Raw genomic sequence first — 13695 nt, forward strand, 5'->3', positions numbered from 1 at the left:
GTGCTGAGCTGATTTGAAGCCAGGAACCAGGAGATTCTTCTGGCTCTTGCATTCGGTGCAGGGTCCCAAGGCATTGGGTCATCCTCCACCCTTTTCTGGGGCTACAAACAGGGAGCTGGGTGGGAAGTAGACCAGGTGGGACATGAACTTTCGTCTATATGGGATGCTGGTGTGTGGAGGTAGTTTTACCCATTGGGTCCTTGTGCTGGCCTCAGGACAAGTTTTTTGTGGCAAGAATATGACTAGAACAAAGTGTGCTTTACCCATCTTAGTGGTTACACAGCGTGTATCTGTGTGTGGACCTTTTTTCTGCATGCACTGACCTTTTACTCGGAGGACCTAATTGTGTAAAGATCCGTTCCTCACCACAGCTCACTTGTTAAGTAGGGAGTTTGAACATTGCTTCTATCTGCAAGGTAAAGCAGGGACTGGGGAGGCAGATTCGTGTAGGCAGAGGGTAAGGTTGTGGTTCCGGGGGGCAGCGAGCGAGGGGAAAGGGGAGCTGTCGGTCTGGGCGCCGTGGTTTCTGTTTTGTAGAGGAGCAAGTGCTCTAAGTGCAGCATGGGGCTTCAGGATAGGACCTCTAGGGTAAAAACGTGTCACACACTCGTGCTTTAGCACAAAGAGAGTGGATCTCAGATGTTCTCTCGTGCCAAAGAAAGGTAACTGAAGAGATGGCTGGATCAGTTAGCTTGACTGTTCATCTATTCACGGTGCATGTAACATGCCACGTGCCTTCATCTACCCAGGCTCCGTTTAAAAACATGTTCTGGGCCTGGCATGATGGCTCAGTGGCTAAATCGTTACCTTGCACACACTGGGATCCCATATGGGCACTGGTTCATGTCCTGGCTGCTCCGCTTCCCATCTAGCTCCCTGCTTGTGACCTGGGAAAGCAGGAGAGGATTACCAAAGTCCTTGGAACCTGCCCCTCTGTGAGAGACCTGGAAGAAGCTCCTGGCTTTGGATTGGCTCAGGTCTGGCCGGTGCAGCCACTTGGGGAGTGAGCCCGTGGATGAAGATCTTTCTGTCTCTCATTCAGTCTGTAAATATAACTTTCCAATAAAAATGAATCTTTGAAAAAAGTGAAAAAGAAAAACACATGTCCTTTGCTCTTTTACAGAATGCAATCTGAGATCATGTTGCATTTAGTTGCTATGTTTTTTGTTTTATTTAAAAAATTTTGTTTTTGATGGTATTTACATAGTTGATTAGGGTGGGAAGGGTTGGAGAATAGAGAAAAGTGGGTGAGACCATCGTTTCCAATTTTTGTTTTCCTCCTGTATTTGGGGGAAAGAGGGAGCTAAGGGGAGAAGCTGCACCCAGGCTCCCAGTCTCCTCAGTACCTGGGGATGGAGAATGGTCACCCCATGTCATCCCAGGGTCCCTGATGTGGAGTGTGCCCTGAGGGTTCTGCTTAAATGGTTTTGGTATTTCTGAAATGCTGTCAATCTCGTGGATCCGAGGATGAGAAAATGGTTGACATAGCTCACCTTAGAGTCTCCATTCGCCCAATATTTGCTGTCAGTGCTTGTCTGGGGTAGTTGTCCACTTTGTTCTGCCCTCCCTCCTCTGCAGGCTCTGATGGACTGCCATATCCTTCGTGTGCATCTGGGTGTGCTCCATCTTAGCCACTGAGATGTGGTGGCATAATGAGAACGTTTGCCAGAGCAAGTGCCTGCAGGTCCTAGCTTGGGACCTCAAGGGTGCAAGTTGAGTAAAATGCACTTCCACGGAGGCTTTGTGGCTACTTTGTTGAATAAGTTGGGTGAGCAGGCGAGGCTTGAGGGCCTGGGCATCTAAGACAGTGATAGGACAACAGAGGAAGGGATGGCTGCTGGGGCCTGGGTGAACAGGTTCTTTCTGCAGAACAGCATGGTTCTGTTTGGGGAGAACAGTCGTTTACTGGTTTCCCCTGCAGTGCTGTGTTGGGCTTTTTTGACAGCCTTGCTCTGAGAAGGTGAGTGAGCTAGACCATGCTGTGGTCCATGCTGCCATGCCAAGGCCCTGGCCCTGCAGCACTGGACCCAGGGTCCTACAGTGGGTGTAGACTGTATGCAACGGACCTCCTGTCCAATGAAGGCCTCTCTGCAGTCAGAGTGGAGTGGGTTTTGTTCATGTTCTGCTTGCTGGATTAGAAGTGACAGCCCCCATCACGTGTCTTGCTCTGGGAGCTTAGCTGGATCAGCTCTTTTCAGGTTCTTGGGACAGTGGCAGTGATCACTCCAGCGCAGTACCAGGGGAAAACTCGCTTCTAGGGGTCAAGTCCCTTCTGCTGGCAGTAGGCTTTGATTTTAGAGCTCTGAAACCCAAACTCTGTAGTGAAGACATCTTTTACATAAATTTGTCTATGGGAAGAACTTTGTTGTGCTAGGATGCCATAGGAATATGCTTGTTTTGCAGAACTCATGCCTTTGTTATTGTTGTTGTTAGATTTGTGTATTTAGGACCTGTCACAATAGCCTAGTAGCTAAATCCCCGCCTTGCACATGCCAGGATCCCATATGGGCACCAATTATTGTCCCGGCTGCTCCGTTCTCTTTCCAGCTCCTGGCTGGTAGCCTGGGCAAGTAGTAGAGCATGGCCCAGAGCCTTGGGACCCTGCGTCCACATAGAAAACTTGGAAGAGGCTCCTGGCTTCAGATCAACTCAGCTCTAGCTGTTGTCTCTTGAGGAGTGAACCAGTGGAAGGAGGATCTTTCTGTCTTTCCTTCTGTGTATGACTCTGCCTTTCTAATGAAACGAAATAATCTTTAAAAAAAATTGTGTTTATTTAGAAGTCAGAGTTACATAGAGAAAGAGACGGAGATCTTTCGTTCTCTGCTTCACTCCTCAGATAGCCGCATGCTGTAGACTGGACTAGGCTAAAGGCAGGACTGAGAAGCTTCTTTTGGGGTGCAAGCACTTGGGCCATCCTCTGCTGCCTTCCCAGGCACGTCGGCAGGGAGCTGGGCAGGAAATGGGGCAGCCAGCTCTCCGACTGGTGCCTGTATGGGATGCTGGTGTCACAGGCTTTACCCCTTATGCCACAGTGCCGGACCTACGCTTGTCTTTTTTCTGAATACATGTTTAGATAATTGGTGACCTGTACAGTTGTAACGAGTTGTGAATTGAGAAGACTTGTTCCTGGTCTGCTCTCTTTCTCATAATTATTTCATAGTCCTTTACTGAAATGAAGTCTTTGACTGGCGTTTGGCTTCCCCATGTGGCACAGGGCACAGTGCTGAGCACCTCCACACATTGTGGACCGGTCCTTGGACCTAAAAAGTATTTCTGTGTATATTCACACATTGTACTTATACAGAGGAGTGTCACTAAGTGGGAAATCCAAAATCAAGTGGAACATCTGAAATGTTCTAAAATTCAAAGCTTTCGAAGTGTCTCGACACATTGTGGACTTTGGGACGTTTTGCAGTTTGGGTTTTTAGATTAGAGGTCCTGAACATATTCCTGAATCTCAGAAACCCAAAAATCTGGAACATTTTGGTCTGAATTGTTTCACAGAAAGGCTGCTCGAGCTGCGCACATCCTACTGTAATTACGGGCACTGCTCTAGGTCTGTGAATATAAACAGGTATTCTAATGGACGTGTGAAATATTCCATTACGTAGCTGAACTGCACTATGTTTAGCTTATTTTCATTAGTAGGTTTATAGTTATTTCCTGTTTTGAAGTGTCAGTGTAGCAACAAATATTCCTATGCTTCATTTTTGTGCCCTCTGCTCCTTTTAGGCGAGTTTCTAGGTGTGGGAGTGCTGGGTCAGATCAAGACTGCTTGACTTTTGAACTGCTCCTCTTAGGTCAAGATAAAGCTGAGACGCCTCTGGGAAGACTCTCCCATGAGCCGCTGAGGTTTCTCTTGTCTCCATGCCTCCTTTTGTCCCAACCTGCATGGTTGTGTAACGGTATTCTTTTTCCCTTTTGTAGTCAGCTGTGCTAGAACAAAAATGCAATGAAAGCAACACTGGATGAATGACAAGCCCTGCTTTGCCGCCCCTCAGCATGGCAGGCCTGCAGCTCATGACCCCTGCTTCCTCACCAATGGGCCCTTTCTTTGGACTGCCATGGCAACAAGAAGCAATTCATGATAACATTTATACGCCAAGAAAATATCAGGTACTAATGGGAACACTAATATGGGAGCATTTTTCACTAAAATGAAACAAATTAACATATAGTTGACACAACTTAGAAAACTCATTTGCCCTGTCAAGCCTCCTTTTGATTAATTTTCTCAATTAGAAGCACTTTGTTTTAATAGTCTTTTTCTTTTCTAACATCTGCCGGGGTAATTGATTGGATAGTTGTATTTGAAGTTCCCTACTTTTCTCCTGCCTCCCCCTGAACACCTTGTGATTCCTGAATGTCCATTTGGGTGTGTCTGTCCTGAGGAGTTAGGCAGGAGTTGGGGTTGGTTGGAAGTGTTTAGCTGTGGGCTGGCAGGACCCTGGTCACTGCACCAGTAAGCATTCGTATCATTCTGGAGTGCATGTGACAGAAGTAACTCTCACACAAAAGCATTTGAATGCTATTTCAAAAACATATATACAGCAGAGCTGTGTGTGACAAGTGAACATACTTCCGTTGTTCCTGTTTAAAGATGTGGAATGTGTGCTGGGTTTTATGGGACTGATTTTTGTTGGAGGAAAATTTTAAGAAACAGTGAAACTTCCTGATTTAAAACCAGAATTCAGTTGTTGCAGTTTTGTCTTCAGTTCCAAAGTGCCTAATCTGTATTTTTTCTCCACTGTACTCTAGGTGGAACTGCTTGAAGCAGCTCTGGATCATAACACCATCGTGTGTTTAAACACTGGCTCAGGGAAGACCTTCATTGCCGTACTACTCACTAAAGAGCTCTCCTACCAGATCAGGGGAGATGTCGACAGAAATGGGAAGAGGACGGTGTTCCTGGTCAACTCTGGTAATAGCCAGTGGCGTTATCACATTGGAGGGGGTTCCTGTTTAGGCACATTGTCTCTGGGGGCATTGTGGAAGTGACAAGAGTGCTTGTTGAGGCTCTGCCAGCAGACATACCGTTTTGTCTTATTTTGTAATGTGAATGCAGCTGATGCTGTGTTGCTGGTGGATGCTTTACTCTTGGGACGCATTCTAATCTGCCACAGTTACTTTGTTTTCTTGATGCTTTAATGTTACAGAGTATCTCAAAAGGTGATTGCTTATGGGATGGGGAACATTTAGGGTTGATATTTTTTGCTATACCACCTATAGAAAGTAGGTTATATATTTTTTAACAGTGGGTTTTATTGTTGTTGTTGTTAAAAATTTATTTATTTATTTTACTTGAAAGAATTGCAGAGAGAGTTAGAGAAAGACAAAGACAGAGATGAGGAGAGACATAGAGGTCTTCCATCTGCTTCTTTGCTTCGCAAATGACCGCTGTGGCCAGAGCTGGGCTACTCCAGAGCTGGGAGCCAGGAGCTTCTCCCAGGTCTCCGTGTGGGTACAGAGCCCCAAGGATTTGGATCAGCCCCGCTGCTCTCCCAGGTGTATTAGTAGGGGGCTGGTTCAGAAGTGGAGCAGCTGGGATGTGAGTCAGCACCCATAAGGGTGCTGGGCCACAGGTGCCACAGCATGGCATCAGCGCCTGAGCTGCGATTTTTAAATGGGCTGTTTAAAAACTTGGTGGTAAGGTAGAATATGTAATTAGCAGTTTCTGCAACTGTCTTCTCTGTGGAACAGAGTTTACTAGGTAAGATTTCTCATACTTACATGGAATATTGTGTTTGTGATCAGCAAACCAGGTTGCTCAACAAGTATCAGCTGTCAGAACTCATTCTGATCTCAAGGTTGGGGAGTACTCAGACCCAGAAGTAAGTGCGTCCTGGACTAGAGAGAGGTGGAGCCAGGAGTTTGCTAAGCACCAGGTGAGCCCTGTATGATATTAGGGGATCCCAGTCTGTCCTTGACCTGAAGCCAGTGCTGTCTGCCTTAGGTCTGAAAAGTCCTTTCTGAGCCTGGAAATAGCACCGAGGTCCTGTCTCCTCCCAAATCTTGTCCTAAACCCCCAAACGACCAGCCTGTGTTTTGTAGAAATGAGACCGTTTTCAGCACAATTGGTCTTGCTTAGAAAATGCAAGATCCCTTCCTGCCCTTCCTCCCTGCACCCCAGGAGCCGGCTTTGAGGCCATTTGCTTTAGAGTTGAATGCATTGAAAATGGGCAAGTTTTTGGTTTCAAGTCTCTGGCTGTGTGATGGAGACCGTCTCTTAGGTATTTGGCTTAGCCAGGATGTGTGGGGGCTTTTTTTTTTAAGGTATATTTTATTTTTATTTGGAAGACAGAGAGAGAGAATGAGAGACAGAGACACAAAGATCTTCCATCTGCTTTTTCATTTCCCAAATGGCCACATTGCCTGGAATTAAGCTAATCTGAATCCAGAAGCCAGCAGCTTCTTCTGGGTGTCCCATGTGGATGCAGGGGACCAAGGCCTTGAGCCATCCTCTGTTGCTTTCCCAGGCCATAAGCAGGGAGCATGTGGTACAGCTGTGGCTCGAACTGGCATCCATAAAGGATCCTGGCACTGCAGGTGGAAGCTTAGCATGCCATGTCACAGCGCCAGCACCAAGAGGGACTTTTGTGTGTTAGAATTAGGGAATATGGAGTGGTTGGGAGCTGCTTTCTAACCGTCAACAGCCAAGGCCTGTTGGGAGGTCTCACACCCTGGGCCACGTCCGCACTGATGAACATGTCCTTGCCCCAGGCTGCAGAGACAATGTTGAGCGTGCCTTCTGCTCAAACACCTTGTTGGTGTGGTGGCAGACAAATGATGGTTTTGTGGTTTGTCATGTTCGAGTTTGTGGGAACCTGGAAGTCCGAAGTAGACTTTGTCATAAGAACATGGTTTCCAAGATCAGGATTTTTTCTTTTCATCTTTCCTGATGTTTTCCTAAGTTGCTTCTTGGCTCCAGTACCTGAATTTCTTTCCATTTATAATTTTTATTTTGATTTTGATTAATGGATTTCTTAATCCTCATCTATGATACAATGACTGCATGATCTGGTTTTATGTAAGTGTATCCAGGCAGGTGAATGACATATTTCCCAACTGCTGTCTGTTTCATTATAGGTTCTCATTATGACTTGCCATGTCGCCTTGGATGTTTTGAAGAATGGTTACTTGTCCCTGTCAGACATTAACCTTCTGGTGTTTGATGAGTGTCATCTTGCAATCCTAGACCACCCCTACAGAGAAATTATGAAGGTAACTTGTAAGATAGAGTAAACTGAGTCTATCAGATTCTTTAAGGTACCGAAAGCAGTGGTATTAGTTACCAATATTGGGAACACTGTTCTGCAAATGAATATTAGATTAATGTTCATTTGAATCTATAGTACAATTTTCAGCATCATATTGAATGGGAGTACAGCGTGGTCGGGAGCTATTTATTTATTAATGTTCTGTGGCTTACTTGAATGGTCCTTTCTGAAAAGGAGTAATTTTACAGCAAACTACAGTAAATACGTAGTGTGTTGTCCGCGGTAGACCTGCGTTTCCATGGCACAAAGCTTCTCCTATGTGAATGTTAGTGATTTTGGCGTGTCTTTATGTGGAGGTGTCTCTCTTGTGAAGGCCTTGCAAAATGAAGTCTTTACTGTCAGTATTTTTATTATGTTAGCTCTGTGAAAATTGTCCATCATGTCCTCGCATTTTGGGACTAACTGCTTCCATTTTAAATGGGAAATGTGATCCAGAGGAGTTGGAAGAAAAGATTCAGAAGCTGGAGAAGATTCTTAAAAGTAATGCTGAAACTGCCACTGACCTGGTGGTCTTAGACAGGTAAGGGCTCTGGCCGACGTGGCTGTGGCTAGTGACGTTAGTAATTGGATGTTACTCTGCGCTAGAACCTGCTAAGTCCAGAGATGGCCGTGCAAAGGACTGTGCCTGACTAAGGTTCTTTGCAGGCACAGTTAGCTGTGATGACAAAACGCTAACCTTGTTCCCATGGGGGCGGGGGCATGCTGTAAGATGTCATGTTGCTTAGTCCAGCCCTTCTCACTGGCTGTGCTGCCAGGCACTGGGACCCCAGACAGTAAATTTGCCTTCGTTTCTACTCATGTGGGGCTTTGTTGTTGACCTAAATGTCTCGCATCATGCCTAGAATGCGCGCTGGCTTATCTGGGGGAATTCAGCAGTGTACTTGAAGATATTTGGAAGCACCCTGTTGTTTTGAACTTGGGTCTCAAATGTCTGAGCAAGATGGTGTTTATGATGTTCAGGTGGTTCTCTTCAGCGAGTTGCTGCTTTGAGTTTTATTAAAAATACCCACAGAAGTGCATGTGCATACCCCCTTACTGCTTTGTTTAAGTTGGTGGTAGAAAGTCTGTATTAGTAGGAAAACGAATTTTTAAATAAATGTAACTAATTCAGATCAAGTCAAAATTTGGCAATGTCCTTACCAGATTCAGTCTCATTATTTAAATAAGGCTGAGGAGTACCAGGTGGTGCCTCTGAGGACAGTTACACTGCATTATAGGAAGACTGATTTCTCAGGTTATGGAGTTGAGTCAATTGTGGTGTTGGTTATTAGTGTTCCTACTTGTAAATTACATGACCTTAGGGCAGTCCCTTGCCTGATTCTGTGAGATGGTGATGACAGTGGTCTTGTGGAACTATTTGATGATCACTAATGGGGACTCTGGGAAAGCACGACGTGCTTGTCATTCAGGAGACTGAGAGAAGCTTGCCTCACAGCGGGAGAAGGAAGTCACCCTGGGGACGCATCACACAGGGGTCGGGGAAGCTGTGTGCACCGCGGGTCTTGTGTTGGCACTCCCGAGCCAGCCTTGTCTGTGGCTGGCAGCCAGAGGCTGGCTTGGTGATTTGATCTGGCTTGAGTTCAGTTGCTTGGCTTTTTATAGTGCGAAGTAGGAGCCAAATGGTAACTAAGAAGCTACCTGTTGGAGTAAGCATTCCTAATTGTCCAAACAGGAGTTTTGGTGAAGTCTGAATTCTCATTTGGCTTAACAAAAATGGAAGTATAGTTTGTAAATATGTTGTTAATGTGTTGATTAAAGCACAGTATGTTATTCTAGAATAATATGAGCCATTCTAGTTGTCATTTTTAATTAAAGGCATATTATAAGCCAAGAAATTCAATCAGAAATGAATGAAAGTTGGAGGAGTTTCCCTTATGAAAGCACATTGAAAGAAACATTGACTCTACAAATGCTGGAAATTGCAGGCAGGGTCGGTTAGTGCTCCCTGTTCTGTGCTGTCATCCCTAGCTCCACCACTCAGATGTGTCCAGCATTGGCTGTTGTCTCTAGAATGAAACAAATGGTGTTAGGGGAGGCGGTGCGCCTCATGGGAGCAGCCTCTGATGGACGGTGCCACTGGGTGTCTTTAAGCCTTGCCAGCCTTCCTGGTCCCTGGCTGAGGAGATGCTGCAGGGCTGTCAGACCCTGTCAGGCATTCGCCTCCTGTTCTTCTTCCTCTCCTTTTGAAAACATCTTATAAATACATTTCATTGGTTTGCAAAATATATACATCTATATCATATGTTAATGTGGGAAATCCACTGATATTGAGAATAGTTACCTACACCACAACTAGCATTTTGGCATATTAGCATACGCTTTCCTTTATTTTTTGAAAAAGAAATTTCAATTAAAAATAGACTTTTTGCTGTTGTGATATTGAGAGAGTTTGTTTCTCATCTTGAAGATACACTTCTCAGCCATGTGAGATCGTGGTGGACTGTGGGCCGTTTACCGACAGAAGTGGGCTCTATGACCGACTGCTGGTGGAATTAGAAGAAGCACTTGGTTTCATCAATGACTGTAATCTACCTGTGCATTCAAAAGAAGGGGATTCTACTTTAATTTCTAGACAGGTGAGCACATACAAAAGAATTATACTATGTGTAATAAAAAAGCTTCTGTTTATATTTAATATTGAATCAAAATTGATTCTCATTGAGGTTACTCTCTGTATGTTTTATTTTAATGCCTTGTCTCCTTAAATCCTTGGCCATTTTCCATTTAATATTCCCTGTTGGATTGATTCCCTGGACAGAAATTTATATCGTTGCACGTAGAGAGTCATGATTTAGGAATTAGGATCCGTGTCAGGGCTGTTGAGGTGGAAAAGGTGAGCCTTGTTTTAGGTCAGGTGATTGAGTTTCCTTAAACCTCTGGACTAGGTAAATTCTGTGCTGTTTCTTAGCATGCGTGACCAGCTGTCAGCCCTGTCCCTGAGTGGTGCGGCTCTGAGCAGGGGTCTTTCAGGACGACAGGTGGAGCAGCATCTGTCTCTCGATTATTGGGCTGTTTCCCTAGACCTGGATTCCGGCTAGGATGTACTGAGCTGAGTTGTGCGTGAGTCAAGCTCGGATAGCCCTCCGTGATCACAGCACAGTCACTCATACGTGAGAACATTGCTCTGATCGCATGACCACTTGCCAGAGTTGACTGGATTGAGTCTCATCTCTCTCCCGGTGATTTTTCCTGGAGCAGCAGTGCCCAGCTTTTTCTCAGCCTTTGAATTTTGACAAAGGCCATATTCAACCCCACAATCTTGCTTCCTTTCAGAACCAGCCGTGCCTTGGCTTAACCTGGCTGTGGATTTCTGTTTGACACTCAGCTAAGGGTAGTGAGTGAGATGCGGCATCCAGGCAAGGTTCTGGACCAGGGTCTGGTCGGCTGTGAAGCTGATGAGGCCTGAACTAGTGGTGCTGTTTGCACTGAAGTGATAACAAAGGATGATTGTAGAGTGGCTTTAGAACAATCTAAACCAACCAAAAGTAACCAAAAGTGCTGGCTAGGGACTGGCCATGACTTATCCAGCATCCTTCTCCTCTTAACAGTCATTACAGTGGAATAATGTGCAAAGCCAGGGGTGTTACACATAGATCAAGGAAAATTGGTTTGCTCTTTTTGCTAAGAAAAATTGCCTAGATCAGATTACTCCAAAGATAAAATTTCAAGATTACATCTCTCTGTGATTCTTTATGCAATGTGGCGGGAAATAAGTGACACAGATGTAGTTCCAACTGACTATAGATCTAAAGTAAGTTTGATGAACTTCATACAGTTGTCCTTTACACTTATATTAGACTTTTTGCTGGAGGGCAAAAAAAGATGGTTTCCAGCTCTCAGCAGGAGCTTGTCCTCCCAACCCCCCAATAAATATGCAGAGTGAAAGAACTTGAAAAAAAAAATCACTATCCCACTCCAGCCACAGGGCACTACTGTCAGTGTTTGTGTTGGTAGGACAAATGGATTTTGAGTAATTAGGGGACAACTGACCGTGAAAATGCTGCCTGTTGCACGTGATTGCCGTCTGACATTGGACATTTCCTTTTCTTTGTAGATCCTGTCAGATTGTCGTGCAGTGTTGGTAGTGCTGGGACCTTGGTGTGCAGATAAAGTAGCTGGGATGATGGTGAGGGAATTGCAGAAGTACATCAAACACGAGCAGGAGGAGCTGCACAGAAAGTTTTTATTGTTTACAGACACTTTCCTAAGGAAAATACATGCACTATGTGAAGAGCACTTCTCACCTGCCTCACTTGACCTGAAATTTGTAACTCCTAAAGTAATAAAACTGCTCGAAATCTTGCGCAAATACAAACCATATGAGCGGCAGCAGTTTGAAAGCGTGGAGTGGTATAATAATAGGAATCAGGATAATTACGTGTCTTGGAGTGATTCTGAAGATGATGATGAGGATGAAGAAATTGAGGAAAAAGAGAAGCCAGAGACGAATTTTCCTTCTCCATTTACCAATATTTTATGTGGAATTATTTTTGTGGAAAGAAGGTATACAGCCGTTGTCTTAAACAGGTAAGTATCGAAGGTGAACCTCTTTGCCATCCGGAACAAGGCCTGTTTTGTCGTGTGAGGCAGTGCAGTCTGACGGCTTTCCCAACGCCAAGTCAGGGCTGGGAGAGTGTTCCAGCGATGTGGGATGCTTCCTGTGGTATAGGTGCGGATGGGAGGAAGCCACCACTGTGAGCTTTCCTGAAGTACTAGCTGGGTGTAACTGAGATAGCTCCTTTTTTTTTCTAAAGATTGACTTATTTTACTTGAAAGGCAGAGTTACTTTCTGCTGGCTCACTTTCCAAACAGCTGCAGTGGATGGCCAGGGCTGGGCAGCTCCAAAGCCAGGAGCCTTCCCGCCCTCCCAAATGGGTACAGGGGCCAAAGCACTTGGGCCATCCGCTGCTGCCTTTTCCCTGCACTAGCAGGGAGTTGGGACTCCCAGCTGGCACCCCCAGGTGAAGGCTTTACCCACTATGCCATAGAGCCAACTCCATGACTGGGATCTTAAAGGGAGCTAATCTGTCCTAGTTCATCTTAAATAGTGAGCAAATGTTCAGCAGTCTTTTGTTGTGTGTTCAGTTGTTCGATTCTGTGCAGATATTGATTGTATGTTTGTCTTTATGTTGAAACATTGAACTCTGAGCTCTCTCCCTCTGGTCATGCTAGAATACACTTCATTTGGGTATTAGGATGAGTTTTTTTTTTTAAAGGATTTATTTATTCTTTATTGGAAAGGCAGATGTACAGAGAGGAGGAGAGACAGAGAGGACGATCTTCCATCCGATTCACTCCCAAAGTGGCTGCAACAGCTGGTGTTGCGCCAGTCCAAAGCCAGGAGCCAGGAATTTCTTGCCAGATCTCCCACATAAGTGCAGAGTCCCAAGGCTTTGGACCATCCTCGACTGCTTTCCCAGGCCACAAGCAGGGAGCTGGATGGGAAGTGGAGCAGCCAGGATTAGAACCAGTGCCCATATGGGATCCCAGCACGTACAAGACGAGAACCTTAGCCATTGCACTCTCACACTGGGCCCTAGGATGAGTTTTTTAAAAGATTTCTTGTTTTCTTCACATGGCAGAGTTACAGAGAAAGGGAGAGTCAGAGAAAGATCTTCCATATGCTGGTTCATTCTCCCCACATGGCTGCAGAAAGCCACAACTGAGTCAGGCCAAAGCCAGGAGCTTCGTCTGCGCTTCCCAAGTGGGTGGCAGGGGCCTAAGACTTTAGTCATCTTTAGTTGCCTTCCCAGGTGCTTCAGGGAGCTGGGCCTGATGTGGGGCATCTAGAACTGCACCCAGTGCCCGGATGGTACGCCGTATTGTGGGCTGGCTTAGCCTGGTGCGCCAGCCCATTCCCATTGGGGTTTTTCCCAAGGTGATACTGTGGAATAAGCACTTGGTGTTTGTACTCCTTTTCCCACATACAACGCTGAAAGTCCCTGAGGTATTGCAAGTTGCAAGTGTCTCTTTTGTGCACTAATGACTTGACTTGGAGCTGGCGTTCCCTGCTAGTGTCAGGATGGGTGCTGGCTGCCAGGAAGTTGGCAGGATTGGAGTCGAGACTTCAGCCACACCCAGACTTTTGGGGAGGGGAGGAGCGCTGTTGGTTAAGTCAACTACTACTACTTGGTGAGTTAATCAGTAAAGCCCACAGGGGCCAGGGTTCTGAGAGCTGGGCAGCTGGACATGTGGGGGTGTCTGGAGGTGGCCGGGCACCTCTTCCGCCTGCCCCGCTCTGTGAGGCTGGATTCCCTGCGGCATCCCTTCTGGTACACTGTGGCCTGTGAGCATGTGTTGCCCCGAGTCCTGTGGGCTGCATGAGCCCAAAGAGGGGGGATTGTGAGGAACTAGAGCTCATGTAGGACATCTGTGGCTGGCGTCTCAAATGGGGAGGGGGTGACTATGCACCTTGTGG

The 13695-nt window shown here is 45.9% G+C and overlaps 1 protein-coding gene across 1 annotated transcript in view; it reads left to right on the forward strand.

The window, feature by feature from the left end:
• The window catches only part of DICER1 (dicer 1, ribonuclease III), a 53450-nt gene that overhangs the window by 10504 nt on the left and 29251 nt on the right, over positions 1–13695 (forward strand). The window contains exons 2-8 of the mRNA XM_040975110.1: positions 3928–4116; positions 4759–4921; positions 5755–5885; positions 7087–7221; positions 7637–7797; positions 9685–9853; positions 11332–11804. Coding sequence (XP_040831044.1) covers positions 3973–4116; positions 4759–4921; positions 5755–5885; positions 7087–7221; positions 7637–7797; positions 9685–9853; positions 11332–11804 — 1376 coding nt within the window. The 5' untranslated portion in view covers positions 3928–3972. The remainder of the gene's footprint in view (positions 1–3927; positions 4117–4758; positions 4922–5754; positions 5886–7086; positions 7222–7636; positions 7798–9684; positions 9854–11331; positions 11805–13695) is intronic.

Source organism: Ochotona curzoniae, unplaced genomic scaffold (assembly GCF_017591425.1).
Source record: "Ochotona curzoniae isolate NIBS_2020 unplaced genomic scaffold, NIBS_Ocur_1.0 contig_2688, whole genome shotgun sequence".
Taxonomy (NCBI): domain Eukaryota; kingdom Metazoa; phylum Chordata; class Mammalia; order Lagomorpha; family Ochotonidae; genus Ochotona; species Ochotona curzoniae.